Source organism: Gracilinanus agilis, chromosome 4 (genome assembly GCF_016433145.1).
Source record: "Gracilinanus agilis isolate LMUSP501 chromosome 4, AgileGrace, whole genome shotgun sequence".
In the NCBI taxonomy this organism is placed as follows: Eukaryota; Metazoa; Chordata; class Mammalia; order Didelphimorphia; family Didelphidae; genus Gracilinanus; species Gracilinanus agilis.
In genome coordinates, this window is record NC_058133.1 from 280,154,802 (window position 1) to 280,174,761 (window position 19,960).

Genomic DNA, 19,960 nt, shown 5'->3' on the forward strand with positions numbered 1-19,960 from the left:
TTATTTAATTAATTTAGAATATTTTTCCATGGTTACATGATTCATGTTCTTTCCCTCCCCTCTTCTCACTCCCCTCCCATAGCCAACGCACAATTCCACTGGGTTTTACCTGTGTCTTGATCAAGACCTATTTCCATGTTACTAATATTTGTACTAGGGTGATTGTTTAGAGGATTAACTTATATTCTTGCAAGGTTGGTAATGCAAGTTTTAGTAGTCTCATTTTAAAGAAGTAGAAATGGAGTCTCAAAGAGGCCGTGACTTACTACTCATTGCAACTAGCTATTAAGTATGGAGCTCAGGTAGGAATCTCATGTCTCTTGATTCCAGGTCCTATATTTTTTCCAATATACTATATACCATCTCTTTCCTTATTCTCCAAATGTGCATAATTTGGGCAGTGAAGGGATTTCAAGGATTACTTATTGTCTGTCATGCTTCCACCATTGCTGCCAATTCTGAGAACTGGTATTCTACCTTTAAATTCCCATTTTCACTAGTAACTGGCAATCAGATGACCCATGGCATCATGCAGAGTGGGATATGATCTTTTCCTGACAAGATTCGTGATTGTGACCATTTAGAAGGCAATAAAATTTTAATTTAACTTCATGATCATATAAGGGAGCTTTTGAATGGAGTTGTTATTTATGCTGCAATTTGTTGCAATACTGTATATTTTTTTGGTAGTCTCTGATCATAGTATCTGGTTTTAGCTTGATATTCGTCTACTTCCTAACGTTACCCTTAGATTGCTGGCTCTACTTCAAGCACTGTATACTTGGCTTAGAAAAATAAACAGGAGATGTGTTACTATCACAAAAAATGGAAATTCTCTTTTTATGTTTCCTTCCCTATTCCTACTAAATATATCCTAGAGTACATATCATTTATATTTCTCCTAAATGGATCAGAATTTCATCTCAAGGAGTTTTCAGGGATAGGGAGGGATAGACAGGGTTAATCAAGAAAATTCCATTATCAGACTGATGAGTTTCCCTAGAAACTCTGAGCATGAGGGTACGGAATCTGGTCTTCCACCAAGAGAAGGGGAAAAGGAGAATGGCTCACACATGTGAACCCAGAAATCAGAAGAGTAGCAAGGGACCAAAGGCACAATAAAAGGTGGCAAGGGATCCACTGTGTCCAAGATTGTGCATCTGAAAGGGTAGAAATTTGACTATCTAGCAGTCCAAAGTATTTTTCCTTCTGAGAGAGTTCAGACTGCATGCATTTTTGTATAAAATGAAATTTACTAGAATGTCAGGGGACCTCCCACTAGCAACCACAAGTTCATTTCCCTTTTAAAGAGAATCTGAATCAAAGGTTGATGCTAGAACCTTGTGGAATATGGGACTCCTTGGGGAGAGAAAGGATTTTATTGATTATATGTGGGTCAATATAAGTCCTATTGATTTTTTTTCACTTTCTGTTGGGTAGGTCAAAGGTTGCCCTATACTTGCTACCTTAATTATTAAACAGAATACTATTTAGGATTTATGGTACCTCCAAAATTAAACCTGATCCCTGTAAATTTAGAATCTAATTGTTATGAGCCACAGGCTATACATATTTGTCTGTGATTTTTTTAGAGTAATCAATGTCTCTCTCAATTTCCAGAAGATTGGGAATTGGGATGGAGGAGTGGAAAGCATTACAGTAGCTGACTGATACTTAACTTCACCCATAGTGATGTTATGCAAAATACAGATTCTCAAACCTTAATATTTTGAAATTCCATCCAGTTATCTATACCATCAAAAAACATTCTCCAGGCAGTTATTCCCACTTGGCCTCAACCAGAGACACTGGAAAAATAGCAGAATGGTGAAGATATGAGACTTGGACCCTCTTTTTATGATCTGTTGTAGAACACTATGAGACTCTATCCAGCTCAACTCATCTGTCTTTCTAACAATCAAGTGGGGTCACCAAATAACTAAAAAATAGACAATGAAACAAACAAAAAACTGCACATACCCTGATAAATCATTAAGAAGTTACTCATTTCCTAGCTGTGTGACCCTGGGCAAGTCACTTAACCCCAACTGCCTAACCTTACCATTCTTCTGCCTTGGAATCAATATTTGTATAAATTCTAAGATATAAGGTAAGGGTTATAAAAAAAGTTACTCGCTAAGTTGGTTAAATACCAGTCATGGGCAATCCTAAAATGAAGTTTTTATACGTGAAGTAGTTATGGAGTAAATTACCATAATTTACAAAATGAACTTTTGAAAATTATGTACAGGAAAGCTCAGGATCACTTGAAGCTGGGGCACTGAAGGAAATAGAATCCAGGTTTCCTTATTCTAAAATGTAGGGTTCAATTGTGCATGTAGTATTACTTCTGCTGCCCATAGAAAGTGTGGTTTAAATAACATAGCTAGTAAAGCAGTACTATCATGGGGCAAAAAGGGCAAGACATACAATCCCTGTCTGCCCATCATTACCTTCTACCTGCCTTACTTCTTAGCTCTGATTTCTGATCTTGCTGCACCAAATATTCTTTATGCTTGGGAAGCCATAGTTAGTATGGGGACTGCCCTCTAGCCCAACCCCTACTGCAAGCTAGGCTTAGTTGTGTCATAGAGAGATTATGGGTAAGGTAACCAGAAAAAATGAGGGCCAGCCACCTCAAACAGAAGTCTGAAAATAATTACCTTCAATAATATTTAATTATATAATTTAAATCCATATAAGCATCCTCAAAATAACTAATAATTATTTTCCCCTGGATATCTGAATTTATACAATCCCCATCCTGAACCTGGCCCTCAATTCCTCTTTTCTTCATTGTTTGGGGGGAATTAGTGCCTTCATAAAATCTCTAAATCTTGTAAGGGGCCACAAAGACCATTCTGTTTCTTCTGAAAGGGCTAAAAAAGCTTCTTCTTCATCTGGAATAAGAGCCTCTTGGTTATGGAGTATCCAGGGGTATGTCCTCATCACACGGTCCTTGTGTCCAGGACTGGGTTATAGTCTAGAATAAGGAACAGCAAAAAGTATGAAATTCTTAACATGCATATACATTTTTCCTGGAATTTCCCTACAAACAATTCAAGTTATCCCCACTAGACTAATCTATAAAGCCAAGTTTCTACAATCATCTATAGGCCCTAGTTCTATGAGAGTTAGGTCTCATACCACCAGCAATACTTTTAGATCGGGCAGATAATATACACAAACATAACTTTAGTCTTGGAGAAAGCAAGAGGATTTAGTGGGCCAAGACTTCGAAGTGAAGGTTTATTTCAGTAATTGGTATGGATCATAGGTTTAGAGTTATAAGGGATCTTGGTGGTCATTGTCCAGTTGTCTTATTTATAGACAAAGAAACTAAGGCTCATAGAGGAACCACAGGTCACATAGGTAATAAGTAGGAAGAGTAGGGATTTGAACTCATGCCCTCTGACAATGAATCCTCTTTCCACTAACCATACTACCTCCATTATTTTTCTCCCACTGTACTTCCATATTCTTTCTTATCCTTCACCATTAAGTTGTAAACTCTGAGGACAAAAACTATGTCCTAGTCACATTCATATTTCCATAGCATTACCTAGATTAGGAATTCAATGAATACTTGGTGAACGTATGACTATGTTGAACTGAAACTGCTTTTGAAGTGTTTGCAAGTGAAAGCATCTGCAGACAAGCTGGGCATGACAGTCCTGCAAAAATTGTTCAATTCTTTATGATAGCTTGCTGCTCAAGTGGGTTGAATGTTTCCCCCCTTTTTACTCTCCTCCAGTCTTATTCTCTTAATTTGCTTAGTAAACCATTCATTCATTCATTCATTCATAGATGGTACAAAACTTAATGAGCCCAGCCTAGATCAAAATAGCATCAATTACAGATAAATGGGGTTTGAGGAGGTTTTTCTGTATGAGCTTGAACATCAGGAAGTTAGCCTCCTGAATACAAGAACTTACAGGTGCAAGAACTCCTTGGGGGTCCCAGATGTGCTGATTTTCATATCCTGTTCCTCCATGAAACCTGAAGACCACACAACAAGATGTGGAGTTATTTTTTTGTTTTGGCTCCAGAACCAAGTACTATACCTTGCCTATAATAGATACTTAATACATGCTTTAGACCACTCTAGAGATGTAATTGGAATGTTAATAAGCAGTAGCAGAGATCCTTTGGGCACTTGATTTTTTATTGCCATAAAATGATTTGGAGAATACCTTATATGCTATGCTCACCAGAAAATCAAATAAAGAAATGGACCACTTTTGGGCTGGTGAGAGCATCACATTACTCTCCCTCATGTACTTTATGGACCAGATAAATTGGCCTCCTTGCTATTCCTCATATATGCCATTTTCCCATTTTTGTCCATTATATTCCACCTCTCATTGGAAATGGTCAAGAGTGTCTGGAAGCAGAAATCATGAGTAAAGCTAAAGACTGAACCTATGATTTCATTGCTATAGGGAGGAAACTTCCCCTTCCAATGGAGGCCAGAACATTCTCAACAACCTAGTCTTAGAGTTGCCTTGGATACAGAGATTAAATGATTTGTCCAAGATGACACCGCCAGTATGTGTGACTTGTACTCATCTTCCTGACATCAAGACCAGCTTTGTACAGGCTATTATCCCTCATGCCTGAAATGTATTTCTTTCTCATCTGCACCTCTTAGAATTCCTGGCTTTCTTTAAAACCCAGGAAAAATTGTACTTCCTTTACAAGATCTTTCTGATCATCTTAGTAACTGGTAACATATAGTTATGACTATATTGAGCTGAAACCACTCATGAAGTGTTTGCAGTTGAAAGCATCTGCAGACAAACTGTGCATGACAGTCCTGAAAAAATTGTTATATATTATCTCCTAGTAACACTCTTAAAAATTGAGAGGGAGCATGGAGTAGTGGATAGAAAGCTGGTCTTGATGTCAGGAAGATGAGTACAAGTCACACATACTGGCGGTGTCATCTTGGACAAATCATTTAATCTCTGTATCCAAGGCAACTCTAAGACTAGGTTGTTGAGAATGTTCTGGCCTCCATTGGAAGGGGAAGTTTCCTCCCTATAGCAATGAAATCATAGGTTCAGTCTTTAGCTTTACTCATGATTTCTGCTTCCAGACACTCTTGACCATTTCCAATAAGCAACCTCTATTCTTTGATGTTCACAGGTATCTAAATTTGTTGACCAATATATATCTTGGTGGTGGTTATCTCTAGAAACCTCAGGTCTTTCTCTTTTTTTTTTACTCAGTTAGTTCAGTGCCTTTCTCAAAATCTTCTCCCTAACTCCTGCCCTCATACTAGGGGACCTCTACATACACAATGATACTCCATCAAATACCCTCATTTCCCAGTTCCTCAATCTGCTCACTTTCTATGACCTACCTTTCTACTCCAACTTGATTATACACAGAGATGGATATATTCTTGACCTTGCCATTTCCTTTGTGTCCCACTTCAATATTCATAAACTCTGAAATTCCCTTATCTAATCCTAATCTTTCATCACTCCACCTTTCCTAATGGGTCAGGACTCCAAAATCTGTTTTTAATCTTCATTATGATTTCTATTACCTCCACTACTCAATTCTTTTCTAGGCCATCATGCCTAAACTGGCCGCTCTAGCCTTCCTGCTCTGTCTTCACCCATGGATGAGCCAATTCAAAGGTATACTTTCCTCCATCCTCAATGTCCTCATCTCCTTCTCTTATCAATGATCATGCCTTGTTTTATTTTTATTTTTATTTTAAAATATTTTTCCATGTTTACATGATTCATTTTCTTTCCCTCCCCTCTTCTCTCCCCATTCCCAGAGCCGACAAGCAATTCTACTGGGTTGTATACCTATTTTCATATTATTCATTTTTGCTATAAAGTGATTTTTTAAAAGCCTAAACCCCAAATCACATGCCCACATATACATAGGATAAGAGATGAATAGTTTACTACTTTTTTTATACTATTACTACATTTGAACTATTAACTTACTAAGATCATGCCTTGTGCTAAACCTAAAGCCTGAATTATTCCCATTAACTTCCTCCTTAAGTGCTAGGTAGAGCAGTAGAGTGTAAGGCCTAGTATCAGGAAGACTCATCTTCCTGAGTTCAAATCCAGCTTGTTTCAGACACTTTACTACCTGTGTGACCCTAGACAAGTCATTTAATCCAATTTGCCTCAGTTTACTCATATGTAAAATGAGTTGGAGAAGGAAATGGCAAACCACTCTTGTATCTTTGCCAAGAAAACCCAAATGGGGTCACAAAGAGTCAGACATGACTGAAAAACAACCAAACAACAACATAACTTCTCTTCACATTCTATTGAATGGAGCTGGAAAAGAACTAGGCTGGATGGATCCAATAACAAATGCATGTTATGTAATCTCAACTGGACCCTCATTGTAATAAGGTAAACATTCTATTCCTTCCTAAGTGAGTCACTATCTCATTCCTTGTAGTAGTTGTCCCATACCTTCTAGCCTATACTCAAGTTGCCCAAACTGAGAGTCTCAACTCATATTTCTTTTTGGCAAGATATGTGTCATCATGGACATAGGTTGAGTGTGATGCTATGTGGCATATTATTCTTCCTTATATTTGTTCTGTGCCAAGTGAGTAGGGTAGTTTGTGAAGCACTAGTCAGGGATGTATTAATAGTGCAAATACTTTGATAGCCGTTTTTTTTTAAATTTTAAACCCTTAACTTCTGTGTATTGACTTATAGGTGGAAGATTGGTAAGGGTAGGCAATGGGGGTCAAGTGACTTGCCCAGGGTCACACAGCTGGGAAGTGTCTGAGGCCGGATTTGAACCTAGGACCTCCTGTCTCTAGGCCTGGCTCTCAATCCATTGAGCTACCCAGCTGCCCCCTTTGATAACCTTTTAATTGGTCTCTTTGCCTCAAGGGTCTTTGTTTCTTCATTTCTATCCAGCTACCAAAGTGATTTTCTGAAAGCACAGGTATGATTGAGTCAGGGATTAAATCCATATTCCCCTTTTGGTACTTCAAATCTTCACAATTTGGCTCTGGCCCATCTTTCTGGTCTTATTATACATTCTTTCCCTTCAAACATGCTACATGTCAGACAAACTGGGCTTTTTGTGATTCTCCACACATGACACTCCATCTCCCATCCCATGTTTGTGCAGTTACTATTCTCTTTACCTGGAGAATACATTGCTTAATTACTTCTACCTCTTAGAATCCCTAATTTCCCTTAAAACTGCTCTCAATGTCACCTTGAAGCTTTTCATGGATTCTTCCAATTTCTAGTGCCTTCTACAGTAAATTTCTTTGCATTTATTTTCCATCTTCTCTGTATACCCTTTTACATGTACCCTCATTAGAAAGTTAATTCCTTGAAAGCAGAGGATGTTTCATTTTTGCCTATGAATCTCAGTTACCTAGCTTAGTTCTAATAAACTTACTAAATGCATGCTGATTGACTGATTGAATCAAAGTTGCTCTTAAAGAGAGAATTTTGTTTCCTCCAGGAATTTCCATTTCCAAAATGTAAATATGACTTCTCCTAATGGTATTTTTTACATTCTACTTTGTAATAGAGTTATACTGTGTGGAGAGGGTTCAGGGCACGAAAAAAACCAATTTGGTCTGCTTCACAATTTTTCCAAGAGTCAACCCTACTTTTTGGTGATTTTCAGGTTAAGTTTTTTTGCTTACAGCGTATCTCAGAGGCTGATGCTGCTTTTGAAAAAAACGTTTCATCTTCTTTTTCTGAGTACTCCTCCATCTAGAAAATACAAGCAAATACTCCAAATTCAATTTTCCTGGACATACTAGTCATTGCCTATTTTATTAGGGCAGCAGATCCAAAGAAATGACCTTTTTTGAAGTGGTCGATAACACCCTGTAACACTTTTGATTGCTTCAAGGAAGACTACAGACCCTGTTCACAATTCAAGTACAAAATATTCTTATTTATGACTTTTAAGTGAGGTTGAGATAGTCAATGGAGCCTCACTCTTATATGTCCATCATTAACAAAGACATTGACATTACCATGTACTCTTTTACCATTTGGGCTGGGCTTTTACTAACCATCAAAAATAATATGCTAATTTCCATCTCCATGTTTTCAATCATGCTCCCCCTGCTTGGAATGCTTTTCCTTCTTTCGTCCATCTATATAAATACTCCCTATCCTCCAGCTTACATTCCACCTCTTCCATAAAGACTTTTTCAGACCTTGATGAATTCATTTCCATCTGAACTTTCATAGCATATGCCACACAATTGAGCATTTAATAATTATTACATTTTTTTTACAAGAAGAGTAGATCTGAAACTGTAATTGCATCTGTATGGCAAATTCCTGGCATGAAAATTCCCCTCCACCCATGCTGATCAGCAATTCATTTGTAACTTAAGGTCATAGTACACTGCAAGGTTTAATGACTTGCCTATGGCCACAGAAAGAGTATATTGCAGAGAGAATACTTAAATCCCTGTCTTCCTAGCTCATAGGCTAGCCTTCTATCATTACTTTACATTTTTATGAATAATACTATCCAGTGATGTGCTAATAAGTGCTTGACGATTGTCTCTCCCAGATTAAAAAAAAAAAGGTGAGACTGACATATTTTCAAGTCTAATCTAAATTATTACATTTTCTCCATCACTTTTTTAAGTCTAGACAGTCAACAAAATAATAAATCGAGCTTTAATTTGTAGTGTTTGCTGATTTATGAGGTGTAAATGTTCACACTGAAAATTTTAAATTGGTTCTTGTGAGCTGGTTTGAACTGGTTCCAGGGTGCCCTTGCTGTTATCTAATTTATTCGAAAGATCATAAACTATCCATTGGCAAGTACCGAAGAAGTCATTGTGTTCAAATCCTACCTGAAATATGAACTCCTTCTATAACTGCAATTCTCAAACTGTTTGGTCCCATGATCCCTTTACACTTTTTAAATTATTGAGGACTAAAGAGCTTATGCTTTTGTGGGTTATATCTATTGGTATTTACCATATTAGAAATAAGAAGTGCTAAATTCTGAAATTTATTATCTCATTTCAAATAAGAATAATTCCATGTAACATAAATAGCATTCTAATAAGCAAGAATTATGTTTTCCAAAACAAAAAAATAGTGAAAAGAGTGGCATTCACAAATCTCTTTAATGTCTGGCTTAGGAAAAAACACTTAGATTCTCATATCAACTTTGGCATTCAATCCATTGTGTTATTTTTTTTTTTGGTCGAGATATATAAAAGAATTCCAGACTCACACTGATATATGGTTAGAAAAGGGAGGAGTGTCAATTGCATTATTATAACAATAGTTTCAACCTTTTTTTTTTTTAAACCCTTAACTTCTGTGTATTGGCTCATAGGTGGAAGGGTGGGCAATGGAGGTCAAGTGACTTGCCCAGGGTCACACAGCTGGGAAGTGTCTGAGGCCAGATTTGAACCTAGGACCTCCCGTCTCTAGGCCTGACTCTCAATCCACTGTGCTACCCAGCTGCCTCCTAGTTTCAACCTTTTGGAAAACATCTGGAGAATCTATAGGGGGCTGTAGATGATAATTTGAGGACCATTAACTCTACAACATCCTGAAGACGTGTCTATATACTGAAGATATGTTTATGTAGTCTTTGAATACTTCTAGTGATGAAACGCTCACCACTTCATAAGGTAACTCATTCCCTTACTGTACAGTTTTAAGTATTAGGAAACTCTTCCTTATGTTGATATATATCTTCCTCAGAGTTTCCAATCCCATGCAATAGTCTTATTTTCCTAACCAGAGTCAAATAAAGCAGTCAACAAGTATTTGCTAATCGCCTACCATATACCAGACAATGTATGTTTTTGAGAAAAGGAACTTTCTCCCCCAAAGCCTAACATGATTTGACATAAAGTAATCAAATATTAGATAGAGTTATAAATATTTGTTGATGTTAATAGTGAGTAGCTCCAAACAATTTAAGCCTCTGGCAATTATTTAACCTATGATACTATTTTCTTTTACTTTCAAAATGTTAAACAGTTAAAAGATGAATTGTAACAAGTTATGATCACATGATTTCACTGATGGGATACTCATTCACATTTAGTATAGTTTTATGATATCTATGGCAAAATTAATGCTGAAAAAATTGGGTTAATCCTGGAATTCCCCATGTCTCTTTTCTTCTGACCCAACACCTTCAGTTCTATAGAGTTGTCACGTACGCCTACTTACCAGGAGATCGTACACTTTGCCATAAAATTGGGGGAAGTTGATTTCTCCCTCAGGTTGAAGATTCTTTAGGAATTCCTTAAGTGGCTCTGAGTGGAGGAATGAAGAGCAATCCCTAAGCACAATTCTGGAACTCTGAAAGAAGTAGAATCACTATGTTAGGGAATTCAACAACCTAGTTACTAAAAACAGTATGTTTTGCAGCATTGCGACTATCATAATGTCCATTCAATCTTTCAGCAAGCATTAATTGAGCCCTCATTATATGTCAGGCATGGGGCTAACTTCTGGAGAAGCAAAGAAATGCAAAAAGATAGAAAATCCTTTTCTCTAGGAGATTAACACATGGATTAATACAATCCATATTATCCATCCTCTACCCAGCTACCAAAGGGATATTCTTCTTTTTTTTTTAATCAGTAAAGCTTTGGCAATGTTTAGCTATTGTCAAAATTTATTTAAAAAGTTGATCAGTGGAAAAGATTTCATAGACAAGATCCAAAAGGAAATAAACATTATATAAAGGAATATTAAAAAATATAACTGACCACATTATTCTCCTGCTTAAAATATTCCAGGATATCCCTATTGTCTAGAGGGCAAAGTACAAGCATCTTTGGCATTTAAAGCTCTTCACTATCTCCAGAGTACTTTTCTAGTCTTATGAATTATTCCCCTCCACATATTCTATGTCCTAACCAAACTGTTCTCCGTGCTATTCCTTGTACATGACATTCTTTCTCTTGTCTCTTTCTTTTTGCACTATTTCCTATGCCTGGAATATGTCATCCTCACATCTACCTCTTGGAATCTCCAGGTCTTTTCCTAGCTAGGTTCTTAGAGGAATCCTCCCTCTCTCCCATAAAAACTTGGCATATATATTATGTGTACTTACATTTAGCCATTTAATTTCCCCCAAGTAAAATAAGCTTCTGGAGGGCCAGAGTTATTTAATTCTTACTTTTATGTGCCAATTGGTAGGCAATGCCTATTTACAGATTGAGAGGAAAAAGACTTGAAGTCAAGAGAAACCTAGTTTTTATGGTCCTCAATAAAAAGAAGCCTGGTCCTGAATAGCTGAGCCTGGCTATCCCATTTCCAACAATACTCAGTTGTTCTTACTTTAACTATTCGGGGGTCATTGTCTTTAAGAAGGATCAGAAGTGAACCCAAGCTTTTCTCTACTTGATCCACAAACACAGGCTTTTTATTGGCAAAAGAGAGCAGGAGTCCATAAAGAGTGACAGCAGCCAGACGTATGGTGGTCACCTCCTATGGAAACAAGATGGAGCAAAGACAACAATTAGCAGTGAAGACTGTCTCAGCTAGTATAATAATCCAGAAGTGTGATGTCTATAAAGCAAAGCTATCACAGCATTGACCAGAGTTGGTGAACCTTCTTTTTCCAATTCGAGTGCTCAGAGGGCAAATTCAAGCTGTCTGTGAGACCCTGGCCATCTCCCAGCCCCCCATTACCAGAGAAAGTTGAGGGAGAAAGTGTTTGCTTTGGGCAGCTGGACAGAGGGGCAGGGCATGCAAAAAATGTCCTTAGGTGCTGGGAAGAGGGGGAACGGAGCAGCTCCTAGAGTGCCAGCTCTGCATACATGCCATGGCTTCACCAACGTGGCCATAGACATATCCCACAGTGGAGAAACATAGAAAGTTACCTGCTACTTGGGGCAAACTTTCAGCACATTTATACTCTTAGATTGTAATCCTGCATAATATCTGGTTCTGCATTCCCAGTTCTGTGCACATAATAGGTACTTAATAAAATTTTAAAGAATTTAAATAGAACCAAACTAGCTGTATTTAATTACTCTTTTGAGAGAGAAAAGAAAACATGGCTTGGGTTGATTGAGAGTTGTTGGAGAAAGGAAGACCTGGGTTCATTTCCTACCACTGGCACATCCTGGTTATGTGACTTTTGACCTCTCAATATCATAAAAAGGCCACTCCAAGATAAGTTGAAGATCAAAGGCTGATCTAGATTAGTAGAGGGATTTGCCTGACTGGTAAATCTGTTTACCAATGAAAGTTCTGGTCAAATTAAATGAAAAAACAAACTTTTCTTAATGGAAATTTTCTTAAGAATCTGCGATAGAATAACCCTGCATTAAAACATCAAGTAAATTCTTCTGCTTGACACTGAAAGCCCCCCATCAATTTATGACTCCCTAGGAGAATTTCTCAGATCTATCCAGAGGAGCAATCTTCACTTGGGCCATTGTCTCCACACTCTCTCCAATAGAAAACTGTGCTCTGCACTTGGAACCTCCTGGACTTGCCAAGCCTCCTCAGTACTTCTCAGACATCTATCTCTATCATCGTGTGTGTGTGCCTCTCCCCATCCCAAAGTCTAGTTCTCTTTATGTTTTAGGTGTTATCTTCATTAGAATTTAGATCCTTGAGAACAGATACCATCTAGCATAAATTTTATTTGTATACTTAGCACTAAGTACAGTGCCTGGCATATTGTTTAGTCATGCCCAACTTCTTACAATCCTTTTTGGGGGTTTTTCTTGGCAAAGATACAGAAGTAGTTTGCCATTTCCTTCTCCAGCTCATTTTACAGATGAGAAATGGAAGCAAACAGGCTTAAGTAACCTGTCCAGGGTCACCAAGCTAGTCAGTGTCTGAAGCTGGATTTGAACTCAGAGAGATGAGTCTTCCTGACTCCAACCACAGCACTCTATTCATTGCACCACTTGGCTCAGCCTGGCACCTACTAATTGCTTACTAAATATGTTCTCTCTGACCTCAGACATTTCTTAACTCCAATTGCCTAGCCCTTTCTGCTCTTTTTGCCTTAGAATCAATTGATTCTACTAATATAGAATATATGGGTTAACCCCCCCCCCCATCCCCGCAACAAACCTGACTCTAAATTTCTCTTTAGGTAATTAACCTCCTTTTCACTTGAAGTAGCTACTAAGAGATTTTTTTTTTGGTGGGAGGTGGTTTTGTACACTTTATCCATTACCCTCTATTTACTTTCTACATTATTTTGTAAATGTTATGTGTTGATGTTTGTCCCTGCAACTGGATTATAAATTATATTACAAAGAAACCATCTTATTTCTGTGGCATCAAAGTATTCCATTTTTTTGGCATACGATGAGTATAAACTATGATTGACTGACTAACACCACACATGCTGCTGAGGGGAGAAGGAACACTGAGAACTAATTGCCATTATTATTAATGAAATCAATCAATTAACTAAAAATTAAATTAATTAAAACATTCATTAAATTAATTAAATAAATTGCCATTTACTTAGAAGTCATCAACATGATAATTATTATCATCTTCATCCTCATCCTTATCAAACTTGGTTTTCTTGCCTCACTTAGTCTGGAGGTACAATAGCCACTCACAACCGGATCCCAGGCCTGATTCAGCATAAAAGCTTTCACTTGCTTCATTGTTTTCTGAACTGGGCCAGTTCACAGCTCACTCCTCCACAGGAAGCCTCCGTCCCCAGAAGCTCATTGCATTTTGCCTGGACTTAATGAGGAACCTGACTGACTTAGCCTAGTCCACCTTAGAATTCTTAAATGCAAGTCATCTACCACTGATTCTTTTTGCTCCCCTCTTTCCTCCGGCAGAGTTTGCAGGAATTCATCCCCATGTCCTGCTACTTATAATATTATTTGTTATTTAGTCATGTCTGACTCTTTGGGACTCCATTTGGGGTTTTCTTGGCAAAGATCTTGGAATGGTTTGCCATTTCCTTCTCCAGATCATTTTACATATGAAGAAACTGAAGCAAATAAGGTGATGTGATTTGCCCAGGGTTAGTGTGCTATCCACTGCTCCACCTGTCTTTGTTAAAATATAATAATTTATTTTATCATATATCATTAGGTTACCTTTATATTATGTTATTTAAATAATGCAATTATTAATATAACATAAATTATATTATTTTATGTTCTAACTTATAAAAATGATAATATTATAATTAATCACAACTATTTTTACTTAGGGTGATTCCATCAGGTTCTTAGTGTAATAAAAGTGGGTAAAGTTAGGGCAGCCAGCCAGAATAAAATAACCTCAGGGAATATGGTTATTTTTTATAAAGTCACAAAATCATTGAATCACAACTCATAAAGGATGAGCAATAAGTGCTTTCTATAGAAGGAGGCAGGTCCTCTGCCTCCATACACTTACATCTCGCAGTAATGCTCTGATTTGGAGAACTAACTGAAGAACAGTGAACCTCTTCAAAGTCTTCAAGTAGGGGATAAATTTTGCGAGCACAATCAGTGTTTCTTCAATAATATATGGGTCACAGGCCCAGCATAGAGTTTCTGTAAGGACCTTAAAAATTATCTTCTTGCATTTAGGTGTCTGTAAAAAAAAAAAAAGAAATTCAAATTCTTTCCAATGGCACAGCATTTTCTATGTTCTCAACTTTAAAATTTAGAATCTAAACCAAAATCTCACTATTGAAATGGAAATGATTTTTCTCCATTTTCTAAAATCAGAGGCAGATGAGGATGAAGGTAATACTTTATTAGTAGATAAACTATTTTTTTAAACTCTTATCTTCTGTCTTGCAGCCAAGATATTTCCAAGGCAGAAGAGTGGTAAGGGCTAGGCAAGGGGGAGTTATGTGACTTGCCCAGGGTCACATATCTAGGAAGTGAGGCCAGATTTGAATGCAGAACCTCCCATTTCTAGACCTGGCTCTATGTCCACTGAGCTACCTCACCTCCCCCTAAATGCTTTTTTTTTAAAACAGAAAAGAAATATTAAGATTAGAAGAGTCATTAAAACCAATCTAGTCCAATGCTCCATCCAACAATGAGATCCTTCATCTTTAGAATGTAAGTTTTATGACAAATACTATTTCATTTTAATATTTCTATGCCCAATCATTAGCACAGAGCCTGGAATATATTAAGCAATCAACACATTATTACTGATTGAATTATACAATTTCTCTGATAAGTAATCATTCAGATTCTGCTTGAATACTTACAGTGAAGGAGAGCTCAGTACTTCACAAGATAGCTTACTCCATTGCTAAATCACTCTAATTTTATTATAGAAACCTGAACATCTACCTTTAAATTGCACTTGTTTGGGGAATATGATAGGTATGCGAGTTGGAATAATATTCCTAGGCAGCCAGGTGGCAAAGGGAAGAGAATACTAGGCTTGGAGCTGTCAGGAAGTCCTGAACTTAAATCCTGCTTCAAACATTTTTTATTTGTAAGACTTTGAGCAAATCTCTCTGCCTGCTTGCTTCAGTTTCATCTTCTGTTAATGGAAGTAATCGAGCATTTATCTCATGAAGCTATTGTGAGGATAAACTGAGATAACATGTAAATCTCTTTGCAATCTTAAAGCACTAGGTAAATGCTAGCTATTATTATGATTCCTTGGCGGCTAGGTAGGACAATAGGTAGGTCTCCAGTCAAGAAGACTCATCTTCCTGAGTTCCAATGTGGCATTGGACACTAAATGTGGAACATTGGGCAAGTCACTTCACCCCATTTGCTTTAGTTTCCTCATCTGTAAAATGATCTGGAGAAGGACATGGCAAATCACTCTAGTAGCTTTGTCAAGAAAACCCCAAATTGGGCCAGGAAGAGTGACTGAAACAACTCAACAATATCCACAATAATTATTACACCTATTTTGAAGCAGGCCTATCCAGATGGTGTATGTAGTGTAGATTTTCCAACAGACTAGCTTCCCAAGGGGTTCCCATGTGTAACTAGCTTAAAAAGTGGTATCTGGTTCTGGGTTTAGACCTGCTAAAGAATACAGGCATATCACAGACTCAAGACTATTTAAGTATGGCTCAGATTAAAAAGCATATCAGTTGGGACCCTACTGAAAGTCGGGACTCTGAAAGATAAAGGAAGATATGGAAATGAATGGCTGGCATTGGAAACGGTGTTAAACCAAGCTTTCCTTTCCTCCCTCTCTACCATCACTTAAGGTATTATAATGATATTCTTTTTACAAGGACTGGTTGGAATTTTACTGACCTAAAACTGAAGGGAAAGCAGAAAGCTTAAATTAAGCTATGTAATTGTTATAAAAAACTATGAAATAAAATTAAGCTATAAAATGGACTTCATGAAAGACAGCGGGTATGACTTGGTAAGAACAACAAAATTAGAGGTGTTCAAATTGGTAATAATACTTACTCCTTCCACTAAATATGTGGATGCTCAGAATATGAGCAATGAACAAAAGAACTTGGCATTTTCATATCATCAAAATAGTTATGATTGTGAGAATTTACTTTTCGTATAGTGTATTAATTCCTACATATTAGGTAGAATTACTGTGCATTCTTATCTGGTATCTGGATCAGAGATTCCATCCAGTCTGTCCTTTTTGCCTTTTCTTTGTCCTTTGGAATCCCAAGAAATATCTTCCTTTTTTAACAGAATTTGTTTAATAGTTGAAGTGGAGTTCTTTTCCTGTGTACATGTTTCCCATGACATAGATATGGGGAAGGGTGGATAGGATAATAGACCATCTCTTAATTACCAGTTAAAGGTGTCTTGGGATGATCAAGAAAGGGAATGAAGAATGAGCTCCTAAAAATGTATTTATTAAGTTGCCTCAGGTGGTTCTGGTTGTCTCCCGTTATGAGAGGCAACCATGAAGATCTATATTACTTTATCGGTTTTGATGCTAGCCTAACCAATAAACCTGATATAATCAATAAACTAAAAACAACCCCCCCCAAAACAACTAATATTCTTACCCAAAGATCAGTCTCTCAAGATAATTTTAATTGTAACATGAACAAGACTGGTTTGAATGGGATTGATGACTAGAATTTGGCAATGGAAATATATACTTTATCCTCCACTCCTCAAAAACAACAACAAACAAACAGGTAGATAGAAGGAGTATCAGAATAGCATTATATGTTAAGAAGACATGAAAATCCATGTGGATTTCTTCATTGGAGTGTAGAAAAACAGAGAACATTTTCATGAGAATTACAGGGGCAACAGACCACTTAGGCTGATGAAAAATAAGGATGAATCTTTCCTAATACAGATCAGAACTACAATAGTGATCTACTATTTGTAGAGCTGCTCTCAATCTTTTAAAAGCATTGTTTTTGGGGGTCAGGTAGGTGGGTCAATGGATTGTGAGTAAAGTCTAGAGATTCTGGATTCAAATTTGACCTCAAATACTTCCTAGCCGTGTGACCCTGAGAAAGACACTTAACCCCCATTGCCTAGCCCTTACTGTCCTTTTTGACTTGGAATCCTAAGACCAAAGGCAAGGGTTTAAAAACAAATAAACAAAACCCCAAGAGAATCTAGGTAGACTCACCTCCTTGGGTAACCCCACAAGAGCATTTCCTAATGCTCTTACTGCCAGGAATCTGATAACAGGATTGACATCTTGGGTTCTTTCTATTTCTAACTTCAGTGCTGAATTCATTGAGTTTTTCTCCAGCATCCCCATCTCCTGGCAACCTAAAAGCTACAGAAGGCGAAATGTGAACATTGCAGAGTGCACCCACCCGGGAACCCTATATCACAAGTTATTCCTTCCCGCCACCCACCTCACCTCTGTCCCTTAAAAATACAATCTTCCTACAGAGCTCAGCTCAAGTGGCCATCTTCCAAGTGAAGTCTTTCCTGATTTTCCACCCTCACCCCCGGTTGCTAATACTTTTCCTTCAAAATTACCATGCACTTATCTCGAATTTATTTTTTATAAACCTATTTATGCAAGCATTATCTCTCCTGATGGAGTATAATCTCCTTGAGGACGGGGGCTTTTTCATTTTTGTCTTTGTATCCTCAGCTTCCAGCATAGGGCCTGGAACAAACTAGACCTTTAACAAATTCCTCTTGATTAACTGGTTGTCTAATTTTTCTTGACCCTGGCTTGGCCTTACCTCTGAAAACAGGGCAGTGCAGACCATTCTGTATTCATTTTCAGCTGACTTAAGATAAGGCAAAAGATTATGTAGCACATTGCGATTTAAGATCTCAGGGTACTGGACCAAAGATCTAGAAAGAAAAGAAATAACAACAAAATGAAATATTTTGGGGTAATGCCTCAGAGATGTTATTAAAATCCTACCCTTCTGCCCCAGAACTTTGGCAGAATTTCCATTTGATTTTCTGTACCCAAACTTTCTTGTTTGTTATTATTATTTTTACTTAAAAAACCTTCAGGGTTCTATTTTATTTTATTTTATTTTATTTTTTAAACCTTTACCTTTCATCTTAGAAGCAATACTGGCTATTGCTTCCAAGGCAGAAGAGCAGTGAGCGTGAGGCAATAGAGGTTAAGTGACTTGTCCAGGGTCACATAGCTAGGAAATGTCTGAGGTCAGATTGAACCCAGGATCTCCCCTCTCTAAGATCTAGCTTTCAATTCATTGAACAGCTTAACTGTCCCACAGGGTTATTTATTTTGTACCATTTTCAACACCATTTGCCAAGAATTATGACTTTGACCATTTGGTACAGAATGTTATTATTATTATTAGCAGAATAATAAGATTTGCAATGTCACCAACATTGGAGCGAGGAATCGCTCTGAATATCATATTTCCTGGGTAAATGTCAGAGAGCAAATGCCTAGACAACTTTCCCAAACAAAAATCTCCTTCCAATGTCAGAACAAAATACTGCCAGAGGATTCTTTAACATCTGATAAGCTGTGGGCAAATGTGAAGCTATTTAAAGTGGTTTTATGAATTTAAAATTAAAATGAGAAAAACAGAATCTTATCCCTCCCTCCCCTCCTATAAACTAGGGAAAATATTAATTAGGCTGAGTGTGAGTAAGCACTTTTAGTAGTTGTCTATGGGAGCCCTATGGCCTAACAGTGATGGGCAAACTTTTTAAAGAGGGGCCAAAGGAAAGGAAATGCTCATCTGTCAGTCTGTTTCTAAGGTAACTCTTTTGAAGTTTCATTGTATTGTATCCTACTCATTGTATTCATCAGATTAGGAATAATGTTATGCTGCAGATAGAACATTTCAGGGGGCCGGAGTTTGCCCATCATTGGCCTAAGAGATAGGACTCTAGAAGTGATTGCAGTGACCTCATTAAAAGAGTCACACCAACTTGACAGACCCATAATTTGCAATTTCTCCAGTCTGTGCAATATCTTCATATTTCAAGAGCTGGGATCTTTATAGAGGAAGGCAAATAACACTTTTGGGGGACAGGGGAGATAGGGGGACTACACATGTCAGGAAAGTCAATTAAGTCATTTATTAAACACTCTGCTAAGCATGATAGAGCAGCTTGGTGTTCAGTGGTTAGAGTATTGGGTTTGGAATCAGTAAAATTCATCTTTCTGAGTTCAAATCCAGCCTCAGATCCACCTTAACTGTGTGACCCTAGGTAAGTCACTTAACCTTGGTTTGCCTCAGTTCCTCATCTGTAAAATGAGCTGGTGAAGGAAATGACAAATAATCTAATATCTTGGCCAAGAAAATCCTAAATGGAGTCATGAAGAGACAGACATGACTGAAAAATAACCACCATCTTTTCCAGGGCAAGCTTCTGAGAAAGACCTAAACTGTTTTTTCTCCTTAATAGATCCAACTACCCTGGCTCATGGAGGTTCTGCAAAATACCGGTCTGAGCTTGGACAGAGTTCGCTGTGTGATTGTTGGACAAGACGATAATATTCAAAGGACTCTCCATGCCTGCTGCTGTGTGCATGGCTTGACCTTTTCCCTCCTATTGCACAAACTTCATGTCCTTTTTTCCAGGGTCAGAGACTTTGGCCACTGTCTCGGAAGGAGGTTG

At 37.5% G+C, this 19,960-nt stretch overlaps 1 protein-coding gene across 1 annotated transcript in view; it reads right to left on the bottom strand.

Annotated features, from left to right (window-relative positions):
- Positions 1 to 3,931: 3,931 nt before the first annotated feature.
- Positions 3,932 to 19,960, bottom strand: part of LOC123247207 (maestro heat-like repeat-containing protein family member 1) — a 109,799-nt gene continuing 93,770 nt past the window's right edge. Inside the window, exons 27-33 of the mRNA XM_044676012.1 lie at positions 18,085 to 18,199; positions 17,511 to 17,663; positions 14,364 to 14,543; positions 11,307 to 11,456; positions 10,188 to 10,319; positions 7,664 to 7,733; positions 3,932 to 3,999 (exon numbers count right to left, since the gene is read on the bottom strand). Of these exons, the coding sequence (XP_044531947.1) occupies positions 3,932 to 3,999; positions 7,664 to 7,733; positions 10,188 to 10,319; positions 11,307 to 11,456; positions 14,364 to 14,543; positions 17,511 to 17,663; positions 18,085 to 18,199 (868 nt within the window). The remainder of the gene's footprint in view (positions 4,000 to 7,663; positions 7,734 to 10,187; positions 10,320 to 11,306; positions 11,457 to 14,363; positions 14,544 to 17,510; positions 17,664 to 18,084; positions 18,200 to 19,960) is intronic.